Source organism: Chamaea fasciata, unplaced genomic scaffold (genome assembly GCF_029207755.1).
Source record: "Chamaea fasciata isolate MVZ Bird 193981 ecotype frontalis unplaced genomic scaffold, bChaFas1.0.hap1 SCAF_2, whole genome shotgun sequence".
NCBI classification, from domain to species: domain Eukaryota; kingdom Metazoa; phylum Chordata; class Aves; order Passeriformes; family Sylviidae; genus Chamaea; species Chamaea fasciata.
The window spans coordinates 30,417,673-30,431,377 of NW_027094087.1; the positions used below are offsets into that span (position 1 = coordinate 30,417,673).

General features: G+C 39.9%; 1 protein-coding gene across 1 annotated transcript in view; it reads right to left on the reverse strand.

The window, feature by feature from the left end:
* Positions 1–4,249: 4,249 nt before the first annotated feature.
* The window catches only part of RSF1 (remodeling and spacing factor 1), a 60,442-nt gene continuing 50,986 nt past the window's right edge, over positions 4,250–13,705 (reverse strand). Inside the window, exons 12-16 of the mRNA XM_066175572.1 lie at positions 13,323–13,390; positions 12,024–12,231; positions 10,087–10,310; positions 7,956–8,147; positions 4,250–6,233 (exon numbers count right to left, since the gene is read on the reverse strand). Coding sequence (XP_066031669.1) covers positions 5,659–6,233; positions 7,956–8,147; positions 10,087–10,310; positions 12,024–12,231; positions 13,323–13,390 — 1,267 coding nt within the window. The 3' untranslated portion in view covers positions 4,250–5,658. The remainder of the gene's footprint in view (positions 6,234–7,955; positions 8,148–10,086; positions 10,311–12,023; positions 12,232–13,322; positions 13,391–13,705) is intronic.

The following is a 13,705-nucleotide window of genomic DNA, read 5'->3' on the forward strand; positions in this document are numbered from 1 at the left end:
TTAGTATCTATTAAGGACTTTTATTTTATCTGTTCTAACTAACAAACCATGCACTGGTTACTAGGTCTATCATATGTTTTTGCAGAAGGACTTTATCCCTGTAGAATCACTTACGTTCTGACAGACTGATCCAAGTTCAGTTGTGTGGAACACAGTGAGAGGAACAAACAAGAAAGCAAATTGTGTGGACTCTGACTGTCATCCCTGGAGACAAACATTGTCATAATATTTATGGATTGATCCTAATTTTTTCTACATCCACATTGCACTGAAGGAGGAACATTACTTATTCCCTCGAGGAAGGAAACATCTAGTACATTTTCCAGTTACTTTGAAAATCAGGATGAGAAAAGGAGGGTATTGTGATGATTCTCCTAAATGGAGACCTTCCTTTGGAAATCCAGCTTTTAAAGAGCAAGTCACAAGTAGTTTCTAGGCCTGTCCAAGACCAGTCCTGCAAATGCCATGAGTTTGCATACACACTATTCCATTCCACTTCCCTCCATCCCTTCCCCATCTCCCTGTTATTGGAACAGGTATCCATACAGCAGGAGTGAGTGACTCTGTCTGCACCTGGGGAACCAGTGAGACGGACTATACACAAAGTGCTGCGAAGTGCACGAAGTAAACCAGCCAAACAAACGGAGCCGCGCCGTTGTTCAGCTCTCCTCAGCAACCTCTGAGGTTGTATGGAGCAACAGCAGATCTGCTGGCAGGCACATGTGCCCCTCCAACTGCAGTGCTGTCCCCCCTCCTGCTCCTCAGCTCAGGTGTGGGGCACGAGCATTTACAAGATGATAGTCAAAAACCCAAGTTGTAAGACTTGCTTTCAATTGCAAAGTTGAATTGGAACGCTTCACACCAGATTCAACTATAAAAACTTACCCACTTTGGAGTGTTTTATTCTTTTCCCCAGAAGCTCTACTCAAAGAAAACCCCAACTGGATAATTTCTTCTGGATTTTTTACTTTCTGCCTTCCAACATTTTAAGTGAGATACAGTCCCGATGCTAACTTTTAGGGAAGGGGAGGCAGAAAAGACTACCAGCGAATCTTGATCCTGTAAATCCTTACTTCAGACAATATCCTAATTGCTTCTATGGAAGCTTTAAACACTTAAGGACTTGTAAAATTCTGCTGCCTTACTTCTAGAGATTCCTGTACCATATTCACTGCAATTTTTTTCCCAGTTACTATTTTGCTTGAAGATACTTGATCTTCTACATATATTTATATATATTAAAAGGATTTCATCTATCCACCAAATCAGAAGCATACATCCAATGCAAATACATACCTAGGGTACACACTGCACATCAGAACCACATTACAAGTCTGTGAATAGTAGTCACTGCACATATATCAAACCCAATTTTCAAGGCCTATATAAAGCTTTTTTGAATTAGGTGATACAAATCTCTTTGTCAGACCAGTTCTGGGGGCGAGCATTACTGCCATGATTTATTTAAATCACTATGTACAAAGTGAATTTAAAAAAGCAGATGCCGTAAAAATTCCTTGTTTACTTTTCATAAAAGAAGTTTGTAAAAAGATGTGATTTGAAATCATTATCTGAAGGTTTAGATTAGAACTTCCTATTGAAGAAAACTGAAAACCATGTTATAAGCACCTGAAAACAGAGGCATAAAATGGAGCCCCTGACAATGAAGGATTAAAATTATTAAATAGTCGCAGCATCTGGATACCAGTGTAGTTCAAACGGATGTGAAGAGATATCAGAACAAGTATACTACTACCATACAATTTTTCTTTAGTGAGCATACATCTTTTGGCCCTTGAGCTTTTCAGTGTAAAGTCTCTCACCAGGAGTTCAGACACAGCAATTAGAAAACAGAAGTGAAGAGAAAACAAGTCCAACTAAGTCATTAGTTCCCATAATATGGATAGTAACTGAGACACTTAATATAAGAAAATCTTGAAGGTGACACTTTAAAAATTAGCTTTTTAGAAAAAAGTGTCTCATTTCTCTTAAGTGCTGCTAGACCAGAACAGTCTTTTCATTAAAAAAAGATAATCAGGAAGATGCAGTCATTTTATAATGTAATTCACCATGTACAAAATGAAAATATCAAAGAGTTGATTGTTCAGCACTGACCTTGCTAACTAAGGGTTGTTAAATGTGATGCCAGTTTCCATTTGATATCAAGAATACGCTCAGGTTTATCAGACTCAACAACCAGAAGACAGCAACTGTGGTGAAACCAACGTAGTTGTTAATTCTGCTTAGATTAACACACCCCATTCATTACTGCAGAGTGGCCCTGCTTGTGTGTTTTTTCTCACTGAGTCACAGAAGCCCCACACAGGGAAGCAAACAGCCAGCATTTATCTTGGTGGCACAAAAAAATCCACTCCTCCACTTGATTTATATGTTCTTCTTCTCAGCAGTGCTACTTAGACTACAGATAGAAATCAGCTTTCCTCCCAATCAGTTATATACAGAAGAGCTTGCAGGTAAAAAAAAAGACAAAGCTTTTAGTGACAATCTGTGTGGAATAAATAAGAGTTTGCCAAATAAATGCTCTGCCTGTTCAGCCAGTAGCTGCTTGTTCTCTTTAAAAACAATCCCTGGCCTGTTTCCTGTTTCCCAGGAGTGGTTTGAGCTTCAAGCCCAAAGCTACACCTGAAGATCACTATTCAAAGACAACTAACTTCTGATCTCACACTGAGCACAGAAGGGCACAAGACTGTAAGGACCCCAGAAGACATTTTCATTCTCTAATCACATAAACGTACTGTAACAGCATGAACCTTGTGGCCTCTTGTCAGAAAATGTCATCTTCCCAAATAGGAGATGATACATTTTCCACTAAGCAGGATGCCTTAAAAATGACAAAAATCCCAAGTTTTAAAATGGTAATACTTTCCACAACAATTTTGCAGTTTTTCCTTGCACACCATTCCCACTGATCTAAGGAGGAGCGCTAGATCCTGTGGGATGAAGCCATCTCAGGTACCAAGGGTGACTTCTTAGAAGACAGAAAAGTTGCTTTAAAGAAGAGACCTATAGAAAGTATAATTTGGTAACAACTGACCATTTTTAAAACATTACAATTCTGATGCAAGCTTCAATGCTCCTATTTAACTTCCTGGTCTTTCCTGCCTTTGCATCGCTCTAACTCAGTACTCAATTTTTTCCATGGTTGGTAAATCCAGAATTGTAACTTTATTGTATTTTCTTACACAGACAAGTACCTGCCCACTAAGTATTTAACTTTTGGAGTTGACTCTACAAGCAAGAATGTTTGATCAGATACCAAAAGGCTCCATCAGGCAGTGAAGGAAAATATGGCACTGCCAAAACAAATGAGGAACCATCAATTCCACGGAGTTGCTGGATGTGAATCAGTTCGCACTGCAAGTATTAAAAATGCTCAGCAGCTACTATCATGGACAAGTGGAAGCTTTGTGTTCTTACTTGTCCTAACACATAAGTATTTTAGAATTTAGAAGCACTACATTTACGGATCACCTAAGCAGAGAAAAGCACTAGAGTAGCTTAAAACATTACATCTGCTTTTAAAAACTCATTCTAAGCTTCTGTGGCTCTTCACTACTCCATTTTAATCATTTGACTGTAAATTGTTAACATCAGTAAGGTAGGAAAATATTTAATCTTTGATGAAATTAAATTGTCATGTAGAAAGTGATTTCTCTCTGTTTCTAATCACAAGCTTCCTTAGCACAGCAGATAATGAGCAAGTTCCATCTTTTTACATCTTTCTGATCCTAGTTTTATAGCATGATATGTGCACTGCTAGAACCCAAATGAGTAAGAGTCACAGAGTGGTTCTGACAGACCTTGTGGAGAAAGAGGTGGGGAAACAAAACCAAGACTTTAAAGGCCAGAAGGTAGGTAAATTCTGTATCAAGGTTTTCTAGAGAGGTATTTAGTAAAGACCCAATGCTGGTTTTATTACAAGAGAACAGAAGTGCTTAATGACTAATTAGTAAATACAATATAATGGAAGGGAATCAGGTGGGGCAGGAAAGGAGAACTCACTCCTCAGTGGCAGCAGCAGTTTTGGTGCATCCATTGCCGGCAATGGACATAAACACCAGTCAAAAATCCAAATCTCAGAGCAAAAGGATTAATAGATGTGACCTTTTTGGATTTCAGTGTCTGGCAGATCTGTTTGAACTGTCTTGTGTCCTACAACATGTACAAATGCTACAGCCTACAACTTAATCAGAGTAACGAGAAAACAATGCTCTTGATGTGCCCCATGTTGATTTGGTGGGATTTTTATTTTTCCATTGTCTTTTTTCTCCGCCTTGAATAAAAGCACATATCACTTCATACTTCATGCCTGCTCAAAAGTTGATGAGGCGTCTTGGAGTCAAGCGTTTTTTCTCAGAAACTCTGCCTTCTTGAAATCTGTTGGTCACGTGACAGTTATTAAAATGTATTTTAAGAAAATTCTAATGGCCAAAGGCCAACAACTACATTCAAAACCTGCTAATACATCCAGGCAGATAAGTAAAACCAAAACAAAAACACACACAAACCCCAAAGAGGAAACCTCCAAAAGGAAAACTGTTCCATTTGTTTACTTCAATTTGAAGTAGATATTAAGGGCATGAATGGACCAGTCATGGTTTATTTGAAAATCCCTCCATCCTCTTATGCACTGTCATTCTGTGGTCAATGCCGTTTGTACAAACACATTTTGTTCAGAGTACTCCAACTGGTGATGAAACTCACGTGGCCAGGCAGCGACCGCAGGGTTCTTTTGTCTGTAAAAGTTTTCAGTGCTTACAGACTTACTTGACATCCAGCTTACAGACTAACTTGACATCAATACGTCCTCCCACTAGACACTGTGCATTGAAGGCCATCTGATGAACTGTGCATGAGATCACAGAAATTCATGGCTAGAATGTTTTGACTGTCAAAAACTTCATTACAGTACACTTCACTGTACAAACACTTTAAAGGATGTTTATTAGGAAAGTCTGCAAGTCATAATGAATAGCAGAGTTCTTGTTTATGGTACCTTCTTGGCCTCTAATAATTCTGTTTGCCTCCAGTACTGAAATCAAACTGCTTCCATGAAGGTGATTACTAAAATGAGCTATGGTATGTTAACCTACAACTCACAAAATGCGACAGTACAGACATTAATTTTGCTTTTAACTGTCTGTTAAGTTGTAATCTAAGTTGTGAACATTTAAATATAATATATATCTCATATGAAAAAGCTAAAGCACAAGTGCTTCTGCACCACCCCCCTCCCGTCCCCCCACCCCTCGAGCCAAACCCACCCCAGTTCCGGTTTGGGCCCTGACTGATTTGGAATGCTTTCTTAGGCCACCCATTTCCACAAATTTGTATGCACTCAGGAAATATAAAGTCAAAAATATACAAATCTCTTGTTGTTATAAGGTTTTTGTGAGTGAAATTACCCAGGACCATGGACTTGGAAGGAGAAGGGGGGGTAAGAGAGGGAATTTACAGCAATTCATCTTCAAAGTTCAAAACTGGTCACTTCACAGAAAGACTGCAGGACTGGTGAAATTCTTGCTTCTAGAAAGTGATACTGTAGTGGAGAATTTTCTAGGAAAAATAAAACAGCTTTTAATAACTGGCCTGCTGGTATGAGCTACCGTGGAATAAATTAGCACAAAAATGGAAGTCTTATAACTGTTCACTGTTACAGACGTAATCAACAAGGTCAGTCACTCTCAAAAGTTCATCTTCATCTTCCTCCGGCCCTACCGCTTCCTGCCCGCTCCCTGTCCCGTTGGGCGCCAGGCTGGCGCTGGCTGTGCTGTCCTTGGGAGCCTGGGGCTTCTCGCCTGGCTTGCCAATCAAGTTCTCAATGGTTTTCCCCGGGCTCTGTCCATTGGTGGAAGGCAAGTCCACCAGGCTGTAGTCCAAAGGGCTCTCTACTTTCCCTACATTATCAAAGTCATCTTCGTCATCGCTCTCTATCCGGTAGCAGTGCTTCTTGGGGTTGTCCTGGGGGGCTTGTGCTGCTGGCAGCTTATCTGCAGGAGCGGGGGTTTCTGCATCGTCGTTGGCGTTCTCGCACATGTCTTCCTCGTCCGTCTCGATTCGATTCAGGCGTTTACGGACAGGCTTCCCTTCCTCCTCCTCCTCCTCTCCTTCCTCCTCGGAATAGTCGTCTGTACTTCGCCGACGTTTTCGAATCAAGCGCTTTGACTCCTTTGTGGATTCATCATCCTCAGAGTTCTTAGATGTGTAGCTCTCTGGAAGAAGCAGCAGACTTAGTGCTATTAGCAAATCTCAGTGCAATGTTTATCTTCCATCTTTTACACTCATTAGCCAGACAGCTCTCTGAGAACACACATTTCTGTCTCCTTCCCCAGGTTCCCCAACCAAGCCAAAAGGCTTGCAATCTTTTTACTTTTTAAGTAAACTTTTAATGCAGCAAGCATCAACAACTTATGGATATTCTGTTTTCAATCTGAGGAGTACCAGCGGCTTTGGAAGTAGGTGTGCTCTCCCCTAAAACTGGTAACTCCATGCTGGGAATAATGCAGAGCTGCATTCCTCATCTCACAGTATGTGCTTTATTTGCACCCTGACAGAAACTCGGAACCCAAATAATGGCTGCTCTATTGGAAAATTCATGTACCTACACACACACAAGGCTGTACCATACCCTTGCCACCCCCAAATTATATACAACTTCTTCAGTAGAGGAATGCTGCCTGTCACCTGAAGTTTGCTGCTCTTTAATGGGAGGCTTGGTGTTTTGGCAAACAGGAATATTGCCTACACACTGACAGCCTTTACACTGATCTTTGATGGTTGTGCTGAGAAAAGATGGAAACTGAAAAATCAAATGGCAAACATAATTTGTTGTCTCTTTGTGACTCCAACTAGAAATCATAGGAATTTTCATTTTAAAGGGTATTATTTAATGCAGATTCAAGTTGATAGAGACTGACAGTGTTCCTCTATTTTTAAAGTAATTACAATTCCAGGAACACTGTTACATGTTTTATGATATTCTGTGGAAACTGCGGGACAGTGCTGGAAAGGTGCTAAATGGTGCTGATTTTAACACCAATTGGGAAGCCAATACTAAAGATACCCAAGGAAATGGGATTTCATGAAGAAAAGACAACGTCAATCACGGAACATTTAAAGCCACTAGTGCTGGCAAAAAAAAAGCCACCACAGTGCCTGTGACCAGGCTGTATCGCAGCTCATGTTTTTGAGATACTACAGACTTGCATCACTTGTTTCCCTTCACCTAGAGGATACTCTACCACTCTGTAATCTCAGCCCAGCCCTTCCAAAACTGAGGCACTCAGGCTGTCAAGGACAGCTCATATTCTGAGGAAGCCTTGTATCTATTGCAACCTGCACTGCTCAGCATTCGGAAAGCCAGACCTAAGGTCTGGTTAAGCCAGGCACCCACAATCCAAAACAGCCAAAGTCAGTGGCTAGTTTTGTAAAACCTAATTAATTATAAATCACAAGGCACACCAATCACTCATGGTGTGCCTGACATTACTGAGAGGCTTCCCCTGCATGTGGCACAGCTCCTTAAACAGGAGATGGAATTAGTCTGAACCACCAGCACACAATCAGGGCACCAGAGGCAATGCCCTTCCTCTTACATAAGAGAATCTTTAGAGGCTCGTGGGATGCAGCTTTGTGACCTCTTAACAGAAATGTGGTGAAACAGTTGCATTAGTGCCAATTTTGGAATCCAAACACTCTGTGTCAGGCACAGTAAATTCAGAACTGGAAGTCAAGATAAGGGGCAATGATAAATTTGAGAAGTGACTCAGTGCATCATAAAGTACCAGTGGGCTGTTTCAGAAGGGAAGAGTTTCTGAGTAACATCAAGGAATGCTAGAAAGACAATTCTCTGAAATCCTGGAGTTATATAACTTTCTCTTTATGCTGATGCTGACATACACCTGCTCCTGGAAATGCTGGACTGGTTATTTTACCTTCACTATCTGAAGTGGAGAGCCTGCGTTTATGAACTCTTCTCAACTCCTTCCCATATCGGACACTTTTCTGTGAGCCATCACTTTCTGAATCTTCCTTATAATTAACTTGTCTCTTCTGATTCCGTCTTGATCTTCTCCTCCTAGTTTCCAGGTAATCATCATCACTGTAGTCTGTGTAATCACCACTCTCTGTATGGAACAAAAGAGTGATGTGCATTATTCCATCAAAGTAAAACTGCCTCACATAAAAAACTGAGGTAAGTTTCCTCATTCAGACAGTTTCCTTACAGTGTTTTTGTTGCCTTATCTCTACTGGTGCCATAGATGTCTCTACAATTCCTGACAGTGGAAACAACCTTACTGAATTGATGCCGCAAGTTACCAGTGCCTCAGGAGAGTCTGTTCAGCTTTTAAAATTTAAATAAATTGAAATCTACTAGAAGACTTTTAAGAACAGGTAGATGAAAAACGACTGACAAGATGAAACTCCAAGACTTGAGTTACTTCAGTTAAGAACAAAAATCAGTTTCACTCAATTGTGGGTTTGCTTAAAACAGAAACCATACAGAAGAAACTTACCATCAATCACAGTTCTTCCTGCACCAGTTTACTGCAGTTAGTGTCTTCAAAAATTAAATTTATTTACACCAGTTGAAAATAGCCTCAAATCAACTTCAGCTGCTTTTCACTGAGCTATGCCAGAACAATTATCCCAAGATACATTTCTATAAAAGTCACACACTGTTCCTAAGTTAGTGATTGACATGAGTCCCAGATCAAAGTGGCATCCTCTTTACTTCCTAAAACATTAGACAAAGGAACAGAGCAAGTCAGCAAGAGCAACCAGCTTCAAAAAGAAAGTCCGTCTCTGGAGACTGAAAATAAAGCCTCTTACAGGGCACTTGATTTCCTTAGCTCAAAACAGGCTTAAAGCAGGATCCTGATGGACAATAATGAGGGTAAGAGAGAAATAGAAACACACAGTTAAGATTATGCTTTTAGATATATATGGAATGATACTAGAAACAGTTGATTTTATCACAGATGTGTGTCCACCAGGAAACAAACAGTTGCTCTTGTGCATTACAGAAGAGATAGGCAATCTCTTTAGACTTCTGCCAGTGCCTTCATTGATAAGAGCTTATGATCAGTGCAATGATGCTTTAAAGACAGGGACACAACAATCACTCTAATCACTCATATAGCTGTCTTCATCTGTCCATGCATGAACCTTACTTTGGGAAATCAGTGCTCCAAAGCAACTTACTCCAATATGTTCATCATCTATATTCTAGACAGACTGCTAAACCACTGGAAAGATAACACACACTGCAGTAAGTTAACACTCCAGTATAGTTAGAACCTTAAATTCCCAATAAGAGTGAGAAAAAATGAGTGCTTATGTATATGACACTTTCTAGTCTGTGTCTCAAATGAAGCAGAAACAAAGAGGTCAGTCTTCAGAGAAAGATGCTGATCATCTTTCATGAAAAGGTTTATGAAGTGTACAGGTACTATCCTCACATTTCAAACCAACAGAAAATGAAGTAGTTGAAGGACAAGTAGAATAAAGTGAATTATTATCTTCTGTGATGCAAGAGTCTTCCGTTACTACAGATTTTAAGGAACATTTTAGGAGAGAGAGATTCAAGGTGTTTTTCTTTGCTTTCAAGCCTCCCAGAAAACACAGAATGCCGTACAACTGAAGTTTTCTTCCATAAAAGTGACAGAAAATGTTTCTTTCAGAATTGTTTTCATAGGTGTGTTCAGAAGGTCTTCTACTAGCTATAAAGAAGCACACTTTCATCTCCATCCTCTTTCCTATAATCATGTGCCAAACAGGAGAGGTACAGAGGTAGCTACAACTATTCACGATGGTGGCCTCTAGAATCATAGCACAAGCATTTATTTCAATACCCAGAAATACCAAGAACCAAATGCTCAATATCAGTTTCCTGAAAAATACTGACAGCAGAACAAAGAGCAAACTGCTTTACAGCAAAGGCGACATCTGACTTGACCAAAGAAAGCAAACAAATTAGTGTCAGTCATGACAGAAACTCAGACTGCCATTCTCCCTTCTCTCCAAAACAGAGTATTAAAAATATCAAAGACTGCTTATACTCACCAGACTCTCTGCTTGAATTTTCCTCAGACTCTTCGTCTTCATCATCTTCAGAATATTTTTTCTTGACTGTTTTCCTTCGTAACCGCCTGCTTTGCCTCATGGGCCTGGAGAGATGTCGCCTGGATATGCGGGCGCAGAACTCGGAGTCACTGTCCTCGTTTGATGGTGGGTCATCTTCACTTTCATCCAGATTTTCCTCTGATATAACAAACTCATCCTGAGATCTGTTCAAAGGAACACCCCAGACAACAGAGATAGGTATCACAACAAACAGATTGAACTAGTACTTGTATTTTACAATCAAGTGGTAAGTATCATTTTACACAAAATAATCTTTTCTCCTCATCTTATAATGAGGAGCAAAGATCCAGAGAGAGCAAGCTTCCATCACTGACATGAGGGTTCAGCTGTGTATTTGGGATTGACACAGCAGACTACAAAAGCAGATGGATAGAAACACTCTGTCAAACCAACACTGCAGGTGCCATTAACATAGGACAGATCCTAGAGTGCTCATATCATTCATTGCAATGTAATGTCTGCATAGCAGTAACTGTGTAGGGAAAAAAAAAACCACAAACCACGTTCTAGCAAAGGTGACCTTTTCTTCACAAACCCAGCCCTGTCCCACACGATTTCTGAGAATTAGAATATCGTGTCTTAACACAAAACTATGGCTCTAATGCAAAACATGCACCTCACAATCTTATAAACTTGTAACATTCCCATAATTTCAAGTGAGCCAAGGCTTTTTTAAAAACCATTGAGCACTGAAGGTACACAGTCACTTGCATTTGTCTGCCAGCCGAATCTAAATTCAAGTGTAAGATCCAGAAGGCCCTAAGCAGAGCATGGAGTTGAGAATGCATGGGCACACTTCAACAGATCAATGCACTATTAATTCTGTAACATTTCCACAAGCTACACTCATTGATTGGAAATTTCCAGCACACGTAGCTCAATTATTCAGGGTGCCACTGAAATGTCCTCAGCATGGTCACAGGTGAAAAACAAAGCTCAAAGTTTGCATTTGTCTTGTACAGATTTTCCGTAAACTTAGTAAATTGACTCAAACATTGGCGTAAAGCTTTAAATGTTGCTGGTAAAGAGCCTACAGCCGCATGCTTCCTTTATTATGTTGCTTTATTGAAGCTTAAAGTTAATCTAAAATTATCAACTTCTTTGACATCAGTAATTGCCCAGACTGAATGATGAAAAATTCTGTGGAAAGTGAGCTTCAGTCAGCCAAAGCAATATTCATTTAAAGTTTAAAGCTTCACATGACAAGTATTTGTTTTCCATAGTATAAGCCACCTCTTTGACTGTTTTCAAACTCTACCTCCTACAGAGCAGCAATCAAGAACTAATTTCAGAATCTGCCTGTCAAGTTCTGGATGGTCTAAATAATGAAAATTTTCCTCTTCCAATTTCAAAATGACAATCGGGCCAAAAAAAAAATCCACAAAATACAAATTTTAACCTCATTTTTTAAAAAGGAAACAACCAGCCTCATTTTAGCTACATTTCTGTTATGGATTTCTTCTTGACAATCACATCAGCCAGAGAACTGAGCCCACCTGGCTCCTTCACTAACAGAAGCCTGTAGTGAGGCCTCAAACATCCCAGTAACATTTCCAGAATGTGTTATGCTTAAAATACAGACTGGATGATATCAGCACATGGATCCAGAGTGCAGTTTTTCCAGTACAATGACGTTCCCCTAGGCCAGGACGACTCTGTGGTAGCAGGTTTGGAAGTGGGTGATTTTTAAGGTCCCTTTCAACCCAAACCATTCTATCCTTCTTTGATTTTTACTGGTACTGTGTAGTGCCATTACAGCACTGGGAACATGCTCCTGGATGATCATTTCAGGGCACTGCAGAGTCACCAAAGCCTGTAGAGGTCAGTGACTTGTGGAAGTTAAATTGCAGACCTACCCATCACTGATCTTGAATTCATCCTCACTCTCCTCTTCATCCATGTTACTGTCACTATCCAAGTCATTTAGTCGCCGTCGTTTCTTGCGTCGTGCTGCAGCAGCCCTTTGTGGTCGCTTGTTTTCCTTCCTTTCTTCCTCTAGGATTGTGGAAATGTCTTTTCCACGGTGACCTGTGATATTTGACATGTCTTTGCCTCTGCCAATGCCTGAATTCAGTGACAGAAAGGGGAAACAATAGCAACTTTATTTTCTTTTTTAACTTTCTATGGATCTTTCTTGCATGTGCCTAACTTCAGTTTATTTTCTGTCAACCAGAATATTTTCTTGTCAAGCAAGACTCTGCCCAGAGTCTTGCTCCTGACACACACAGCCCAGCTGTGGTCACTTGGAAATACTGAGGTCCAAGCAGAAGGTCATGGTTAAGTGTCTGTATTCTGATGCCCAACCCACATTATTACCATGGCAGTGCCTTTTGAGAGGGCAATTACCAGAAAGTACACTTTTTTCATAATGCTGAATATCCTTCTTGGGAGATGCAGAGTTTGAGTGGTGGTTTGGCCAAGAAGCGGATTTTTTGAAAAGGTGCTTTAGTGTTGAGACTTGGTTATGTTTACTGCAATGGACCCTGTGTTACACACCCAGAGACATAAGATTTTCAGATTGTCTGTGTGCATCCAGGAGGTCTGAAACTGGTGAATGTCTGGAGATGCCACAGGCCAAACAACTGAGGGACAATGTTTCATGGCTCTTTTGTTAGGCCAAGTTAAGGTGATGCAGAAGCACAGATCCACCTCCATCCCTCAGTGCTGAAGATCTCTGTTTTGGTCCCATGTTGCCTTAACAGACAAGAACAGAATTTCACTTTATTGGTGTTCAACTGAGAAGTGCTAATAGAGCTGGATGAATATTAAGACAATTTGGTACACCCAGTCTTTAGGGGTCCAACTGCAGACCAATTTGTGAGCCTTCTTTTTACAGGGGACAAAGGTCAATAGCACTGCTGCCATTCCAATCTCAAATCCAAAACTTACTCATTACACATATATAAAAACCTGTACGGGCTAGATTTAACTATCAACTTTTACTAATTTTCTGACATCTCTTGGCAGTATGGGATGGCCAATCCTAAGGGCAATTATTTAGTTCACATCTAAAAATACACCAGTAAAAAAATCCCTGGCAAACTACAGAGTTTAAAGAGAGAAGATGGTATTTGTTGCTTCTCATATCAAAATAAATTTCCTCTCCATCTTCTTACCACTACTGCAATGCAAAACAAGTAACATCAGAAACATACCTCCTCCATCAGCCTCCTTGATATCATCTTCAATTGCCTCATCAATTGCCTCATCAAATTCATCAAATCTAAAAATAACAACTTCCATTTACCACTTTGAAGTAAACCTTAATTAAATCATTACAAAAATATACCTCAAAATCTTAAGAAATTACACTGCACAGACAAAGGGCTGGATACATAAATAATTAACTAAAATAATGGGACAGAATCTTAAAAAATGGCTGTTTTATTATCAAAGTTGTGTTTCTTACTTCTATTTGCTTGTGGATTATTTACCATTGTCTGTCTTACTATTGAGTGACATGAACAGAAATCCCCTTCCATTTTACACAACATGCCTCTGAATTTAACAATATATAATCTGAAAGTTCTTTAAAAGG